Source organism: Panthera uncia, chromosome B1 (assembly GCF_023721935.1).
Source record: "Panthera uncia isolate 11264 chromosome B1, Puncia_PCG_1.0, whole genome shotgun sequence".
In the NCBI taxonomy this organism is placed as follows: Eukaryota; Metazoa; Chordata; class Mammalia; order Carnivora; family Felidae; genus Panthera; species Panthera uncia.
The window spans coordinates 161,126,334-161,143,842 of record NC_064811.1 but is presented as its reverse complement, the minus strand read 5'-3'; the positions used below and the strand labels follow the sequence as shown (position 1 = coordinate 161,143,842).

At 44.7% G+C, this 17,509-nt stretch overlaps 1 protein-coding gene across 3 annotated transcripts in view; it reads right to left on the bottom strand.

The window, feature by feature from the left end:
• Positions 1 to 531: 531 nt before the first annotated feature.
• The window catches only part of IKBKB (inhibitor of nuclear factor kappa B kinase subunit beta), an 81,355-nt gene continuing 64,377 nt past the window's right edge, over positions 532 to 17,509 (bottom strand). For 2 of the 3 annotated variants that reach the window (XM_049631497.1, XM_049631499.1), the window contains 7 exons: positions 16,793 to 16,914; positions 15,324 to 15,373; positions 15,117 to 15,216; positions 14,761 to 14,908; positions 11,619 to 11,746; positions 8,885 to 8,975; positions 532 to 7,837 (listed from right to left, as the gene is read on the bottom strand). In XM_049631497.1, the coding sequence (XP_049487454.1) occupies positions 7,772 to 7,837; positions 8,885 to 8,975; positions 11,619 to 11,746; positions 14,761 to 14,908; positions 15,117 to 15,216; positions 15,324 to 15,373; positions 16,793 to 16,914 (705 nt within the window). In that variant the 3' untranslated portion in view covers positions 532 to 7,771. The remainder of the gene's footprint in view (positions 7,838 to 8,884; positions 8,976 to 11,618; positions 11,747 to 14,760; positions 14,909 to 15,116; positions 15,217 to 15,323; positions 15,374 to 16,792; positions 16,915 to 17,509) is intronic. The other variant, XM_049631498.1, reaches the window with a different exon arrangement.

Here is a 17,509-nt window from a genome sequence, read left to right as displayed (position 1 = left end):
AAAAAGAATCCTGACTAGCTGAGCCTGTGGCTGAGGGCAGGGGACATATGAATGGGTAGTGGGAAGATAAACCTGTAGCTCTCAGTTACAGGCGCATGGGAGACACAGATCACTTACCGAAACAAGCACGGCAGTGACTTTGTGTATTTTCTTTCCATTTATTATATATGTGCTTATTTGCATATGCTATCCATTTTCTTCTCTCCCCTTCTTCCCAATGTTATTTCATATGCAGGTTGTTGAAGATAAACTTTACAACTTAGTGTGACTGAATCTGGGGAGTAATTCATATGGCTAGTGATGGATACAGTGACTGTTGGGCTTGTGCACCTTTTGAGTGGGGGAGAAAAGGGGAAACATTTTCATTTCTATGAAGGGTAGCTGTATCTTGTTGGGTGGAAACAGAGTTGCTTAGTTGCTGCATGGAAGTTTAAATGTATGGAGAAGGATGCATACGGAAGCTGAGTAGTCACAGGGGTGGACTGTGCTGATTACCGATCTATTGCCTCTTAATTCCAAATCCATCCTTCATTGTCTTTTTTTTTTTTATACTGGAACATCTCTCCCTTGCCACCTGGCACAATTTTAAACTTTGCCACAGGGAACACTGGAAGGACACTGGTGGGATCCTATGGGCAGCTCCTAAAGTGTGTGGAACCAGCAGGAAGATTCCCCTGGCACCCTACAGGTGTTGTGCCCCTCCCGTTGGCAGTTTCTCAGTGAGTTGTGGGGTGCAGTTCCTCCCAATGGACAGCTGCTCCCCACCCTACGCTGTGCCAGAGAGCAGTTTCCTAAGTCTGCCAACTCGGGGCCTCTGGAAACTTCTCCATCATGCAGTGGCAGGCCACGCCACACCCTCTCTGATGATGTCTGGCTTTCAGCCTTGGGGATGGGGTGGGACTTCTGTAGCCATTGGGGTAGTGGCTATTCTTTTCTAGCTATTCCTGCATTCTTAGTTATCTTTACCCGTTAGAAGCCAATTCCCTGTTAAATGAAACTTTCCTTGTTGAAATTGCTGTGTAGTTTCATTCCCTTGACTGGATCCTGAATGAAAGAATTATGAAAGTGGTATTGTAGTTATGTTGAAATCACAACAAGAAAAGGGTTAAGCTTTTAGAGGTACATAATGAAATCCATATGGGTGAAATGTTACGATGGCTGAGATTTTCTTCATTCATAAAACAGCTGGTGAGGAAATAATATGATTGACCATGCATGGATAAATTTGAATCTGGGCGATTAGAATATAGAACTTTACTACATGATTTTGTCTGTATTTGTATATTTGTCAAATCTCCATAATAAATAAGTTTTTAAAAACCTCTGAACATCCTGACGTTAGTGCACAGGAATTTGTGCAGGAGCACAACACCCCATGGGGGCCATCATTCCAACAAACCGGGAGGCAGTGAGACTTCTGCCCACTCCTACAGCCCCTCCAGGATGAAGAGTCGCTTTTGGGAGACCTCTTGGCCCTCTCAAGAAGGTCAGATTTAATTTAACCTTATTAAACCGCTCCATGCCTCTGTTTCCTCATGGACGAAATGAAGATAATGATAGCACTTACTTCATTAGGATTGTGAGGACTATAGAAGACTATATATATATATTTTAACAATCTTAAACCCACTAAATTGTAAGAAAGGCCATAATTTTATGTACTGCTAAGAAAAAAATGCTATCAATTAAACTATGGCACAATGTCTTAACTATAATCCTGGATGAGAAATGGATTAGTCACACACAAAGCCTCTTGTTGCTTTGAATTTTTCCAGCTATTCTGAGGGATTTGGCAATTTCTCTTGCCTTCAGTGGCATTGCTGGACATGTGATAAGCAGTCCTTTTGCTCGTATTTCAGTGACAAATAGACAGCCTCACCTACCCATAGGTATATTCTTGTCTTAGAACCCCTAAGAATGTGGCTGTTACTTTGAAACGAATTATCGTCATATCTCCTCAAGAAGTATTCATTTGACCATGTCAGATTTATGCTCACTGCTGTTTTTATGCCTTTCTGGGTACACGGTAAATTTCTCAAATCAAACCAAAAGGGAAATCTTTCTGAAGAGATTTTAAAAGGCAATTCAACTCCACATGGGTGATACCAAAGGGATACAGCTCCGCAGAGACAGCTAGGACCAAGTTCCCACAAGTAAATGACAACAGACACAACTGCCACCTGACCCCTTTATCTGTGACATGCCACACATTCAAAGACATATCCCACTGAGAAAAAAATGTGCTTTCTAGAGTTGATGAAACGTGTATTTCAAGTAAAGTTATTTCATTGCCTGGCAGATACTAGCCAATCCATAAATGCTGGTTCTGTTCCAAATGCAGCTTTTAAAGACTGTGTTTTTCTTCTAAAACTGCTCTGTCCGATACAGGAGCCACTTGTCACATGTGGCCATGAACATTTAAAATGAAATCCAATAAAAAGTATAAAGTAAAAATTCAGTTCCTTAGTTGTGCTCACCACTCACGTGTCATTAGTAGCTACCTACCTACTGGCCGTTGCAGATGAGAACATTTTCATCATCACACAACGTTCTACTGAACAACACTTTTCTAGGAAATTCTATCAATGGGGACATCAAATTGTATGCCATAATAGCTTTGTTTTCAAAATTTTTGAATTTCACGTAAATTGGAGTCAAGATGACATGAAGGGAAAAGGAGTTGCTACCTTATATTTATTAATCAGAATGGGTCCAGAAGCAAAGGATAGAGATAAAACCAGCACTCCGCTGACTAGTAAATAGAGTATTGTCAATTTGTACTAAGCACTTATATACATAGAATATGTTACTAAATGTTCATATCACTCACATTCTCTACACTCTTTCCATTTCCACCAGTACCTTCCATTCGTGCTATTTACCTTTAATATAATTATTTATGTGTTAAGGCTTAAATATGCCATTTAATTTTTTGTTTCCTGCTTATTCTTGGTGCTTTTTCTGTTTTCTTTTTCCTGCTTTCCTTAACGTTATGTAAACATTTTTAAAACTTTCACTTTGAGGGGCGCCTGGGTGGCTTAATCAGTTAAGCATCTGACTCTTGATTTTGGTTCACATCATGATCTCAAGGTTCGTGAGTTTGAGTCCTGTGTTGGGCCTGCTTGGGATTTTTCTCTCTCCTTCTCTCTGCCCCTTCCCATCCAGCATGCATGCTCTTTTTCTCAAAACAAATCAACTTTTAAAATGTTTTCATTTTGATTTATCTATAGTGTTTCCAAGTGTATATCTTTGTGTAGCTTTTTTTAGTGGTTGCTGTAGATATCATATTACATATGTAATCTTATCAGTTTACCTGATGCTTGAGTTTAAAGTGTCACTTTATGAATTCATTTTAAGTATAGAAAACTTGCCTCTCTTTATATCCCTTTACCCTTTTCTATTTATAATACATTTATCTTAAATATTTCCTCTCCATAGATTGGGAACCATATCAAATCATGTCATAATATTTGTTTCAACCATCAAACATAGTCTAGAAAACTCCAGAAAAGTAAAGTCTATTGTATTTATCCATATTTTTACTCCTTATTTAATTCTTCCTTCCTTTTTTTTCCCCCCAAATATTTATTTATTATAAGAAAGAGAGAGAGAGAGCACAAGCTGGGGAGGGACAGAAAGACTGGGGGAGAAAGAATTCCAAGCAGGTTCCACACTGTCAGTTAGAGCCTGACACAGGGCTTGAACTCATGAACCATGAGATCATGATCTGAGCCGAAATCAAGAGTCAGATGCTTAACTGACTCAGCCACGTAGGCACCCCTCTTCCTTCTTTTCTGAAGTTCCAAGAATCCTTCTTTTATCATGTTCTTTCTATTTAAAAAACTTCAGTTAGTCATTCTTTTAGGGCATGTCTATTGTCTACAAATTCTCTTTTCTTTCATTTGAGAATTTCATGACTTTGTCCTTCATTCAGATGACATTTTTGAGTGTACCTCTAGTATATTTTAGCTGGAAAAGGATTCGGGGTTGACCGTTCTTTTCTTTTAGCACTTGAAAAATATCATGTCATTTCTTCTGGCTTCCTTCATTTCTGATAAGAAATCCACTGTCATTCAAATAATTTCTACCACCTTATTCCCTCAAAAGTAAAATACATGTCTTGGAGATTTACACATTTTTTCCTTTGTTTTTAATTTTTAGAGGCTTGACTATATGTGTTTGTGTGGACTTCTTTCTTTGTGTCAGTTCATCTTGTTTGGGGTTTGCTCAGCTTGTTGAATATATAAGGTGTTTTATTTTTGTTTTTTGCCAAATTTGGGGAAGTTGCAGCTACTACTTTGACTACTTTTCAACCACACCCTCTTTCTTCTCTCCTCGTGGGATTTGAATGACATCAATATTAGCTCTTTTAGTACACTCCCACAGGCCTTTGAGGCTCTGTTGTTATGTTTCCCAATTTGTTTTCTCTGTTGTTTTGGTCGGGAAATTTTCGTTCTATCTTCAGGCTCACTGGTTTATTACTCTGCATTCTGCTGTTGACCCTACCCATTGACATTTTTACTTGTTACTGTCTTTTTCAGTTCTAAAATTTTCACTTTGTTCTTCCTCGCATCTTGTTTCTTTGCCGAGACTTTGTATTTTTTCATTTGTTTCAAGCAAGGTCATAAGTGTTTGAGGCATTTTTTTATGGTGATTGCTTTAAAACCCTCTTAGATGATTCTAAATTTTTGCCACCTCAGTGTCTTATCCTTTCTCAGTTGAGGTTTCCTGATTCTTGGTATGATGAGTGATTTTAGATTGAAATCTGGACATCAGAATTTCAGGTGATGAGACTCCGGATTTTATTTAATTCTTCTGTGTTAGCAGGTCTGCTCTGACATTATTCCAGCAGGGAAAGCAGAGTGCTGTCTCATTTCTATCAAGGGTGAGTGGAAGCCCAGGCTTCCCACTTGGCTTCTGCTGACACCTGAGTGGGAAGGGCTCTTCATTACTCCACCAATACCAACTTGGTTGGAAGGGGCAAGGTGCCTCCTTACTGTTCCCCATTCGGTCTCCATTTAACCCAGCGGGATGTTGGAAATGGGTGGCGGGGGGAGACGTTGTTACTGCTTAGCACCAGTGAAAGTCCCAGTTCCTCACCTGGTGAAGTTTAAGCTTCCTATCTGGTCTTTCTAGCAGAGGTAAGACATTTTTTTTTTTTTTTTTCTGTAGTGTTAACTGAAATTGAGTGGTTATTGTTTAAAAATTTTCTGTGTTCCTAGGCTGCCCCTGTCCTAGCTCTTTGACTAGTGTAATGGGTTGAACAGTGACCTCCCCCTGCCACCAAAGTAGGTTCATGACCTAATTCCCAGAACCTGTATTACCTTATATGGCAAAATATGTGATTAAGGATTTTGAGAAGAGGAGCTATCCCAAAGTATTGGAATGGGTCCTAAATCCAATGGGTCCTGTCTCTAGAGACAGGAGAGATTTGATAAATGGAAAAGGAGGCAATATAACTACTTATGCAGAAACTGGTCAGATGTACCGATAAGCCAAGGATCACCTAGAGCCAGCAGAAGCTGGAAGAGGAAAGGAACATGTCTCCCCTAGAAACCTTGAAGGGAGTGTAGCCACGCCAGCATCTTAATTTCTGACTTCTGGCCTCTAGAACTTTGAGAGAACAAAATTCTGGTGCTTTAAGCCCTGCAGTTTGTGGCCATCTGTTACAGCAGCCCTGGGAATCTAATACCGCTAGAGGGAGCCAGTCTCCTCAGTCGTGCCTCTGGGGTGGCTTCTCCAGCACCCGATTGGGGAGAGATGAGGCAAAAGCAAAGCCCACAGAACTCCCCACCACGTCCTTCCTCAGGTCCAAGGTCCCTAGATGGTCTGCTGGCTTCTACCTTTCAGAGTCTTCCTCTATTTGTTTATAGATAATGTTGACAGGTTTCAGCCATACTTAAAGGGAGGAATAGGGGAAAGTACATTTACCTTATCATTTTGGAAGGACAAGTCCTATCTCCCGGTTTTCACTTTTTTTAATCAATTAGCATATTCCAGTTAGTCTTTTCCTTTAATATAAAAAAAAAATGTTTTAAAGTTTATTTATTTATTTGGGGTGGGGGAAGACAGACAGGTAAAGAGAGAATCCGAAGCAGGTTCTGCACTGTCAGTGTGGAGCTGATGTGGGCCTCGAACTTACGAACCCGTGAGATCATGACCTGAGCCAAAACCAAGAGTTGCTTAACCCACTGAGCCACCCCGGAGCCCCTATGTTAGCCTTTTTAAACCATTGCTTTGGTGATGTCATTTTCTTGCTAAAATTCTTCAGTGAAGCTCATAACCCTTAGTCTCGCATTCATTCCCTCCCCAGTCTGGCTCCATCGCAGCCTCCTGTTCTGGTCTTATTTCCCACTATGTTCCTCACCAGTGTTTCCAAAATCATGCTGTATCAAATGTTACACTCACATGGGGGAAAAATGGCTCTGCTGTCAAAGGCATTTGGCAAACAGTAGATTTACACAGTTAAGCCAGTTTATTATTGTAGGACTCTCAGAAACTTTACTATGCCAGTGTACAATGGGAATCTCCAAGAGGCAATTAAAGCATGAAGCATTTCCTAAATGTACTTGGCCCTGAAACCCTTTGTACTGTTTCCATGGAAGCCAGTTTGTAAAATCCTCCTATTCCAACTTTCTTTTCTGACCAAACTCGCCTATTTGTGATCATCTAAACTCGTTTTGTTTTCCTGCTTTTAACATAAAGAACTTTTGTGAAGTGTCAAAGAAGCAGTGCTGTGCTAAGACAACATCAGATCCAGGCACTATTCAATTTTATAACATTTTCCATTAAGCTGGTTTTTGAGTTCCTAAGTCCTGACCATAAATATTGCCAAAAACAGGTTGTGGAACCCAGTATAAATGCTTGAGTCATGTTGCAAAATATAGAAACTATTTTTTAAATAAGTCAATTTAATAATACTGCTAGATGATATGAGAAACAGGCGCTCCCCCATCCCAGCACCACCGCACATAGATGTGTCTGAGCAGGGACAGGTGTGGGCACAGGGGTCAGCAGACTTGTGGTTGACAGAAACCCTTTTTTTCTTCCGTTCTTCTGCACAAGAGCTCATTCGCAGGTAGTCTCCGGGACCCGAAGGAAGGAAGCTGCTCTCTGACCTGGTGCTGGCAGGTCACTCTGTGGCTGAAAGGGCTACAGATGGGGAGAGCTGGCATTCACCTACGACCTTGCCAATGGGGGCACGACCACCAAAGTAGTGGGTAAAAGGGAAATTTTAGCAGCAGTGAAATGAAAAGAGGAAGAGAAAGGATGGGGCCATGCCAAGTCTACAATTTAAAAGTCTGTTTAGTTCCAAATCCAGATGAAACATTAGCTGTGAGGACAGGCGGATCAGGACCTCTGGAGATCAGGAGGGGTCAGGAGAGGGCAGGCTGACACCAAGCGTCCTCCACAGTTTGTCCTGAAAGAGTCATGTTAGACATTTGTCCAGTGATCTGTGGGGCAAAGTACTTTGAGAACTTTTTCCAGACCAGAGGAAGCAGCTGCAGTGGCTTGGTCTCCCTAAATGCTCATGCTTGGCATCAGTGTTTGCTGAGCCTCCAAGACGCAGACTTCCAGTGTGCAGACAAGTTGCTGGCGGTGCCTGCAGAGGACGCCAGCCCTGGCCCACGGTGAATGTCACAACTCCTGGGGAAGTGAGAAGATCTTTGCCTGGGTGCCGAAGACTGCTGGGACATCATGACAGCGGGGGCCACCATGGGAGGGCCTCGGGGCAGGCAGTCCCATCAGGTGGTCAAGGCCACCCACACAGTCAAGAGGCCTGTTCCAGGCCATTCTGCTCTTCTTCTTCCGTCTGTAACCAGCTCCAGTCTAGAGACTGAAAGTCAACAGGCATGTTAAAAATACAGTGGCCACCAATACACCTCGGATTGTTTGTCTTCCTCAGGAGGCAACCAGCACAATTTAGAAGGAAATTTAAATCCTCTCATTAGTAACAGTCTTGTTATTGCAGGGTACTCTCGAGCTAAAGCTACATTTTCACAACCGTAAGGGAACTTTCCTTTGGCCTAGCTTAAACCCCCTCAGATTCCAGGACTATGGAAACTAGACAGGCAGTTTTAGTACCACCTGTGGCTCATAGCACTTCTGACTGTGGGTAGGTGGTACCAAGAGCTAACCTCAGCTACCAGTTTCCAACCCTACCAGATGAAATGGCCTGATAAGACTTCCTATTTCTCTGGTAGGAGTGCAAATAAGCAGTGAAATGATCAAAATACACGCTGTCAGAAGGAGGATGGGCAGAAATAAAAGATAGCAAAAGCCCTAAACCAGAGACGGACAGTTGAATAAATAAGAAGTGATTACAATTAGTAGTGGTATCCTCTCTGATTCTTCTGGAAACTGAAAAGTTAGGGGGAGGCTAGCAGGTCACCGTATTGGCAGGAAAGGGCCTTTTAAAATCTGAGGAATGGCTTAGCATCTCTGAACCTTTGCCATAAATGTACCTGTATCTTGACCAGTTTTTCATCAGGTTAGTTTCCCTATAAGTAGTACTACCTACTGCTAAGCTCTGAGTCCCTGAGAGGCGGGGCTGTGACAGGTCCTTGTTTTAGCCCCAGACCTCCATGCACACAGATGCTCAGCAGTGTTACAAAAACCACAGGGAGAGAAAGACCTTCTCAGAATGATGCTACCTCCCTTATCAAAATTAAGCGTTACAAGGATTAAATGAGATAATGCACATAGTGTACTCGTATCCATTCAATAATTGTTAGCATTACTCTGAATAAGAAGAAGTCTGTACTAGAAAAGCATAAGCATATACTGAGATGGAGGAAACGCTGGATTGCCTTTGCATTTTCTTTTTCTGGCTTGCTGTGGGGAGAAAGGACACGGAATATGTCGGATTCACACAGGCCATTACCCTTAAACTCTGGTCCTGCTCTTTGATGGTATCTTGCATCACATTTTCTAGCTGGGTGCAGAGCGTGTGTGCTTCAGCCACCAGTTCTTCACTAAGGAAAATGATCAGATTATTAGAAAATGGTCAATGTGAATTTTCAGAGATAATGCTACAGGGATTTTGACAAGATTTTAAAAATGAAGTTACAATTATTTTGATGCTGAGTGTCGTAAAGCACTGTGTCACTGACCAGTAATCTCCTTCATCTAGTTAAGCACTTTTCAGAAGCCCACGCTCAGCCATAAGTGTTACCATTCACAATGTGAAAGAGCAAGCAGATCTCTTTACTTCAGATAAGTGAATTTAATTCTCTCTAAACTGCCAAAATCTAAAGATACCTCACAAATCACCTGTTTTCCAGTTTTTGAAATAGAAAAAAAATATACAGACCACGTAATTTCACCATTTCCATAGTTCCTTGAGATCTGTGAAAAAGCAAGTTCTGGGAACTGATTTCATTTAAACTGCTTTCTCTTTTTCCAGGATAAGAAATGTACCTGTCGTGAACGGCCATGGGGAGAAAGGGAAAGGTATAATAAGCCGCTGTCCTATTTTAGCCTCAGCTCTAGGACATGGATGGACAGCCTGTGCTCCCAGGACGACTTTCCCAGGGCTTCCAGGATATCATTGGAGGGAAAATGCCAAATCCAGGAAGACAGTGCCTTGGAAATCCACTCACCTTACAAAGCATGACACTCTGATGGAAGGAACACAGGCCACATTTTTGCTCAGCCTCTTCCACGTAGCTACCAACTAGGTTGAAGGCTTAGGGCCAGCTCCAAAGGGCAATGTAAGAGGCACAGGACCTGGTTACTATCCTCAAGCTCACAGTAGGTTGGGGAAAGAATTAACAATCTAAGGTCACGTACAATTAAGTACCACAACGTATAGGCTATGAATTCCCCAAGCACAGGAACAGGATTTTTATTTTTTTTATTTTTTATTTTTTATTTTTTTAATTTTTTTTTTAACGTTTATTTTTGAGACAGAGAGAGACACAGCATGAACGGGGGAGGGGCAGAGAGAGAGGGAGACACAGAATCGGAAGCAGGCTCCAGGCTCTGAGCCATCAGCCCAGAGCCCGACGCGGGGCTCGAACTCACAGACCGCGAGATCGTGACCTGAGCTGAAGTCGGACGCTTAACCGACTGAGCCACCCAGGCGCCCCTATTTTGTTTTGTTTTTAAAGTTTGTTCGAGAGAGAAAGAGAATGAGTGGAGGAGGGACAGAGAGAGAGATGGGGACAGAGGATCTGTTGAGAGCAGAGAACCTGATGCTGGGCTCAAACCCACGAACTGTGAGAGCCAAAAGTCAGACACTTAACTGACTGAGCCACCCAGGAGCCCCAGAACAGGATTTTTAAAATAGCTTTATTGATCTATCTATAATTTAGATACCATAAAGTTTACCCATTTAAAGTGTGTAATTCGATAGTTTTAGTGTATTTACAGAATTATACAATCTTGACCATAATCTAATTTTAGAACATTTTCATCATGCAAAAAGAAACCTTGTGCCCATTACCAGTCACTTCCCACCCTCCCCCTCACCTGCCCTAGGCAATCATTAATCTATTTTTTGGTCTATAGATTTGCCCACACAGACAATTTTAACCATTGCCAGTGCCTGAGACCCAACACATAGAGGATGTTGAAGAAACTGCATGGGACTGAACTAGAAACAAAAACACCCAAAGGCGGTCCAAGAAGAGAGAGCTGTGTGAGTGGTCAGGGCATTGGAGGAGAGGGAAGCAGATGTGTCCTGTAGGTGGAAGGACCTCCCAGGACCAGCCCACAGAAGTTCTGGAACTTCAGAGTGCATCAGAAACCAGCCAAGGCTTCTGAAAGGCTGACTGCTCTGCCCTGCCCCTGAGCAGCTGATTCAGCAACTGCATTTCTAACAAGTGCCCAGATGCTGCTGATGCTGCTGGTCTGGATCAGACTTTGAGAACCACTGGGCCAGGGCAAGGAGTCTGTATGGGAACTGGGGATCAGCCTAGACAGTGGCTGAGGTGGCTGTAAATGTCTAAAAAGGCTCAGGTTGAATCCTCCGGGGGAGTGGGAAGCCACTACTAGTTACTGGCCAAAAAATAACTTGATCAAGTGGTATTCTGTGAAGACTAATTTGACTAGGGAGGGCTTGGAGGCAGGACTGGATGGGAAGCAGGGAGGCCAAAGGCCTCGCAGAAAAGGCTGAAATGCTCTGTTCACCACCTTAGTGGCAGTGGCCCAGGCAACAGGAGGGGAAAACAAGGCAGAAGTGGGGGGCGAGGAGAGGCAGTGGGTGGAAAACCCTAATATGGTAACTCAGAGCGGTGGGAGGTGAGAGGGAGGAGGCGGGATGACTGAGGCGTGGCCAACAGGGCACTCCCTGCGGGCAGGCTGGTTCTAAATGACAGATGATGGCTGATGGGACTATATAATAGCATGTGACTGACTAGCATGTGACTGACTAGCACGTTCAATCTCCTCATTAAGCAATTAGTAATCCAATCCTTAGACAAGGCAACTACTTAGCAAGTTGCAAGGCACTAGAGAGCAAAATATCACATTTGCTTGGATATTAACAAACACAAACTCAATACATGCACAAAATTGCTAGACACATAAAATGATCTATCAGTGATAAACATGCATGTCTATTCCCATGACTTCCCAGTGCACCGGGCCATCACTGGCACCTTACAGTGACCTACCTTTTCTTGACAGACTCAGGCAAGCTGTTAGGGGCAGTGGAAGGCTGAGACATTAGCTGACCAGAATGACTGAGGCGAGCAGCATTCATGCTATCTGGGCTTCCACTCACAGGACCACGAACTTTGCTCTAAAGGACAAAACCAAAAGAGAGTCAACAGAATTTTGGAGCAAAGGGATGATTCCAATTTTGCATTCACACCATGGTATTTTCTCACGAAACAATAGGTCACAATACACTAGCTATTCCTACAAATTTTTAGTCAACATCCCTGCATATGGCCACAGTCTTCATTCAGGCTTAGAAAATCTTTCTGCATCTATAGGTGTGCTTTTTAAAAAAAATTTTAATGCTTATTTACTTTTGAGAGAGAGAGAGAGAGAGAGAGAGAGAGAGAGAGAGAGAGAACGCAAGGGGCAGAGAGAAGAAGACACAGAATCCGAAGCAGGCTGCAGGCTCTGAGTTGTCAGCACAGAGCATGACGAGGGGCTTGAACTCACGAACCGTGGGACCATGACCTCAGCTGAAGTAGGATGCTTAACTGACTAAGCCACCCAGGCATCCCTATAGGTGTACTTTTTGATAGAAGATTGTAAATATAGGGAGATTGGAGTACCTGCATTTGTAAGCTTCGTTCATTAGTTTGATTGCTTCAGAAACTCTCATAAGGAAACTAAGAGGGAGACATCTTTGCTGTCTCAAGTAGAAGCCTGAGACATACCAGAAGGTTGTAAGTGGCCTTCTGTGAATTGCACCATCTGTGGGACAGCCAACAAGAAAACCAATATGTCTGACCCCCCGGCTGCTGCAGCTACCCACCTCAGTCAAGAGGTTAAGCCTCCTGCTTCAGGGGCTCGCACCTCCTCACACCTGCAGCCCGCAGATGACCTATGCCAACCTTCCCAGCACCTCGTGCTTTGCCCCACTTCAAGTTTCCAGCTGAACTCTCATCTGTTGGCCTCACGTCTTTTTACAGACCCGGCTCCTGCCCTTGCTGCAGCCCATGGGTCTTCATCCTGCTCAGCCACACGAGCTATGGGACCCATCCTGGTTCCGCATCCTTCTTTCCAGCTGAACGTCAAGGTCTGGCTTCAACCAGTCAGTCAAGCACCCAATTTTGCTCTGCAGATGGTCACCCGTGGAAAGACCCAGACATCCACCTCCTCCACTTAGCCTGGGCCTGCAGGAGAGCAGTCCTTCCACTGTCCTGTCCTGTGCACCCTAAGGGCTGTGCAACTTCAGTCCCCAGAGCAGCGCCCTCCGCTCAGTGGTGACGTTTGCCAAAGTCTCAAATCCATTCTCCAGCTGCCATGGAGGATTTCTCTGAAACCCAAATGTGATCATACCATTCCCATACTTCCTTCGACATGAGAGAGAAAAACAAATTCCTTAGTGTTTGCTATGCCTGCGAAAGCACGTGTGGCCTGCATGAGCTCGTCCTCGCCTGCCTCTCCAGTTTCATTCCAAACGATACCCTTTTGCCCCACACTACGCCACTCTGCGTGTAGCACCCGGAACACACACACTCTTTCAGGCCTCTGTGCCTCTGATAGAGCAATGTCTTCGTTCTGGAATGTCGTCTCCACCTGTCCACCTCATTCTTCAGTTGAAACAACCCTTCCTTGTGAATGTTTCCTGTGGTTCCCTCACCTCCAGGTCTGAAGCTGACGTTGCTCCTTCACACTCATGCTATGGCTCACGCTCATGGCACCACAGCTGCTGCTGAACACTTCCTGCCCCACATTTGAATTCACTTCCCTGTGTGTGCCCCTCTGATTATGAGCTCCTGGGCCGGGTGCCATGCTTCTTTCCCCCTTTACCTCCAGTTTTCATCTCGCTCCTGGGCACGTGGTCAGCGCTCAGTAAACGTCACATGAATGCAGATGGCATATCAGGCTGTCACTGGAAATACCTCAATTTCCCTCTCCTTCCTAAAGCTTCTCTCCTTGTCATCTCTCCTTTTTAAATTTGCTTCCTTTCTTACAGGAGGAAATGTCACTCATCCCTTCCCCAGGCCAATCCTTCCATGCATGCCCATGAAGCTGACACCCTGCTGTTCTCAGGACCTGGACACTCAACTGTCTCCCACCTCTTTGATACTGTGACTCTCCCAGTGCACTGTCTCCTGCCTGACCTACAAATACGCTCCAGTCCATGATCTTAAAAACACCATCCTTGCACCCTGCCTCCACCTTAAGCAACTATCTTCCCATTTTCCTCTTTGCTCTTAACCACCACCAGTGGCTAAATCACTCTTTCATCATAGTCAACCTCGCTGCAGCTGGCATAGTGTGGGTCTTTCTCCCATCAGCTCTGGTTTCCATGGCTTTTACCTGGTTCTTCTCCTTCTCTGTCCCGGGCTCTTTTTTGTGTCCCGTTTTCTCCCTGAGCAGCATGCAGTGGAATCTCAGCTACATTAAGACAGTGGGCACAGAAAGTGTGGTTGACAATACTAAGCAGCACAGGCTCAGATGAGGATCAACCAGGTCATGGAGACATGCACTGTGGTGCGTGAAGGTCCCTCAAAAGATCTGCCCATATCTTAAGTCCAGCAACCTGTGAATGTGACCTTCTTGGAAAAAGGGTCTGCACAGATGAAGTTAAGGATCCTGAGAGGAGATCAACTTGGACTACTGAGGTGGGAACCACATTCAATGGCAAGTGTACTGATCTGAGACACCCAGAAGACAGACACGGAGAAGAAGGCCTTGTGAAGACAGGGACAGACAATAGAGTGATGCGGCCAAGGACTAGCCAAGGACTGCCCCGGGCCACCAGAAGCTGGAAGAAGCACAGAAGCATTCTCCCCTAGAGCTTGCAGCGGGAGCTCAGCCCTGCCGACACCTGGATTTTGGACTTCTGGCCTCCAGGACTATAAGGGAATAACTCTGCAGTGCCGCTTTGTGACAGCAGCCACAGGAAATGCACACGTGCAGAATGAAACACACCTGGTGCGGCCCTGACTCGGCCCCTCCCTGCTCCCTCTAAGTCATGGAGAAGAGGAAGGAAAACTGAGCCGTGGCAGTTGAGTAGTGTCTGTCAGTGGCTTTGCGGTCTCTCTTGGAGGGTGGTGACAGCAGCACGGAGGTGGAAAAGAGGCTGGCGGGCTGGGGGCTGAAAGCCCGGCCATGGGGCTCACTCACACAAGCAATCTTCAGGAGATTCCAGAGCTCCTTCTGCCGCTTCTCCTGAAGCCGGACAACAGTCTTCTCGTCTTCGTTCATTAAACTCACCACCTCTTCCACCTTGGGCAACAGTTCCAGAGCCTTCTGCTTGCAAACCACAGTTTTACTGTAAAGAATAAATGTGACAAATTCCAGTGGCATTTGGGTTGGAGAAAGGAGGAAAACATAATCCCTGGTAATTATGAATCCAACAACAGCTGCGGATAAATCTCCTTCAGGGTAAGCAAGTCAGAGGGCAGTGAGAAAATGGCCTCACATGGGTCCTTGCTGCTTCTCTGAATTCCACCCTGGAGAAGGGAAGTTGGGGCGGATACCTGAGCTGCGTATAAATCACTCGCACTTTCTTCTCAAAGCCTTGGATGGCCTGAAGAAGCAGCCGGACCATTTCAAGACTGTCACCATCAGTTCGTTGGTCTGGAAAGAGGCAAAGAGCCCCACAGTTCCTCCAGTGGCTGGCAGAGTGTCAACGCCATACACATGACAGAACCAGGCACATGTGGCAGACAGAATGGCCCACTTACCTCTGGGTTTTTCCCGAAGTCTCCTGTAAAGCTCCCTCGCTTGCTCTTCTCTGAAATATACAAAGGAGAAACTCTGTCAAGATGTGAGGTCAAATAAGCACATGTGGGACACTGGTTAGTCAACTCCTGCCAGTAGAATCACTGACTTTTAGAAGCAAAACCAGCACTACGCCTTGACTGGAGGAAATTACTATTCCTGGTGATACTATAGGTGATGCCTATGATGAGGAACTGATGGCTCTCGTTATCAAACCTCGCCCTTCTCTCCAAGAGAATCTCTTTTCTCTTTTTTTTAAAGTTTATTTGTATTTACTTTGAGAGAGAGAGACAGAGAGAGCAAGCAAGGGAGGGGTAGAGAGACAGGGAGAGAGAGAGACTCATAAGCAGGCTCCATGCTGTCAGTGCAGAGCCCGACTTGGGGCTCAAACTCACAAACTGCGAGATGGTGACCTGAGCCGAAACCAAGAGTCAGATGCTTAACCAACTAAGCCACCCAGGCATCCCTAATGAGAAAGAATCTTAAGAAAGGGAGGTTCTACTCTGTCCCTTGGAATTTCCTGTCCACGTGGCTTCTGCAATGGTGATTCCAGTGCCATCACTGGACCTAAGCCTGGAGAACACGGGCTCCCTGTGAGAACTCAAGCCCAAGGGTAGACATAAACTTCTATCCATCCCTCTTCCACCTCAACACAATGAAACTACCTGACATTTCAGAGGTGACTCTTATTTGAAAACTAAAGGAGAATAATGGGTTAAATAATTGAGAAAATACAGAATACGAATCATCAGATTTCTTCTTTCTTTTTAAACGAATCATCAGATTTCTGATGTTCGAGATTCTGGTCCTGAGAATCCTGGTAAAGGCACTGGAGGACAGTTCTGAGCCCAAGTGGGAGCTCCCAAGAGTTTGAGGCAGCTCGCCTGCTCCCTCTCATCTGGCTTTCCTTCAGATAGGCCTGGGCACCTTATCACCTCTCAGAGCCAAGGCCAGATTCCTGATAGAGACTCAAATGAACAGTTCCCAGGTTCAAAATCTTAGGACCTGCTGGTTTCCTTCTCTGTTCTACTTTCTGCTCTTTGAGCCACATCTGGATCAGGGTGGGCTGCATGAACAGTGACGTCTGGTGCCAAGGTTAAAGCTCCTGCATTACAGACTTTAAAGATGATGAACTCCTGCTCTATCTGAATCATCTGAATTGATCTTCACAACTCCGTGAGGTCGGACAATTCTTCTCAACACTTGCTAGATATGGAAATGAAGGCTGACAGTGATGGTGACTGGCCCTTTGCTCATCTCTGCAACTCATCTGGAACATGCCAAGATGCTTCGCCAATGGATCACACTCTATAGAATGGTCTCACAGAGCTTCTGTGATAACCACACTTGAACCCTTAGACGATCTCAACACATGTATGGAAGTTTGGCTGGGGCATCTGTGGGTATGGCCGGACACCGGGTTGGTACTCACAGGTCGTCCAGCGTTCCCCCCTGCTTCCGCCCCATGGGGCTCCTCTGCAGGTCCACAATGTCAGTCTGCAGTGCCATCATCCGCTCCACCAGGTGCTTCACTTCATTCTCCTGATGAAAAAGCTGTGCTAATGTCAACTGATGTAATAAGGGCGTTCTGAGATGCAAGATTGGGGGGGGGGGGTGGGAAACACCTTCCAAACTCACCGAAGACTCTCAGGTGACTGGCTAGAAGGGACAGAGACTCTGGAGTCAGAAGGCCTGGGTTTGGATCTCGGGTCTACCACTTTCTAGCTGTGTGACCCATGGGGAAAGCACCTAACTCCTGAGCTTCAGTTTCCTCTGCTATAAAATAGGCTTCTAATGGGGCCATTTTAAGGGTGAGATAAGATACAGTATGTAAAGTATCTGGCACGGTACCTGGCATAGAGAAGAGCCCAATGCATATTCCTTTCTCTTCCCTTAATTTGTCTACCCCAATGCCATCCCACATTGGGAGGCCTGGGCTCCTCTCTATCGGAGATTCTGGATGTGAGTGCCAGGATGGGCTGGAGCACTCACTGTCTCTCTGGTCAGAGAAGACATCTAAATATAGATACAGTAAATAGTATAGATAATAATAATATAGATAATAATATAGATATAGATATAATAAAAAGCCCAGAAAAGGTCTTGGAGGCTTTGGTCTTCAATTTGTGTGAGGATCACTAAGCCATAC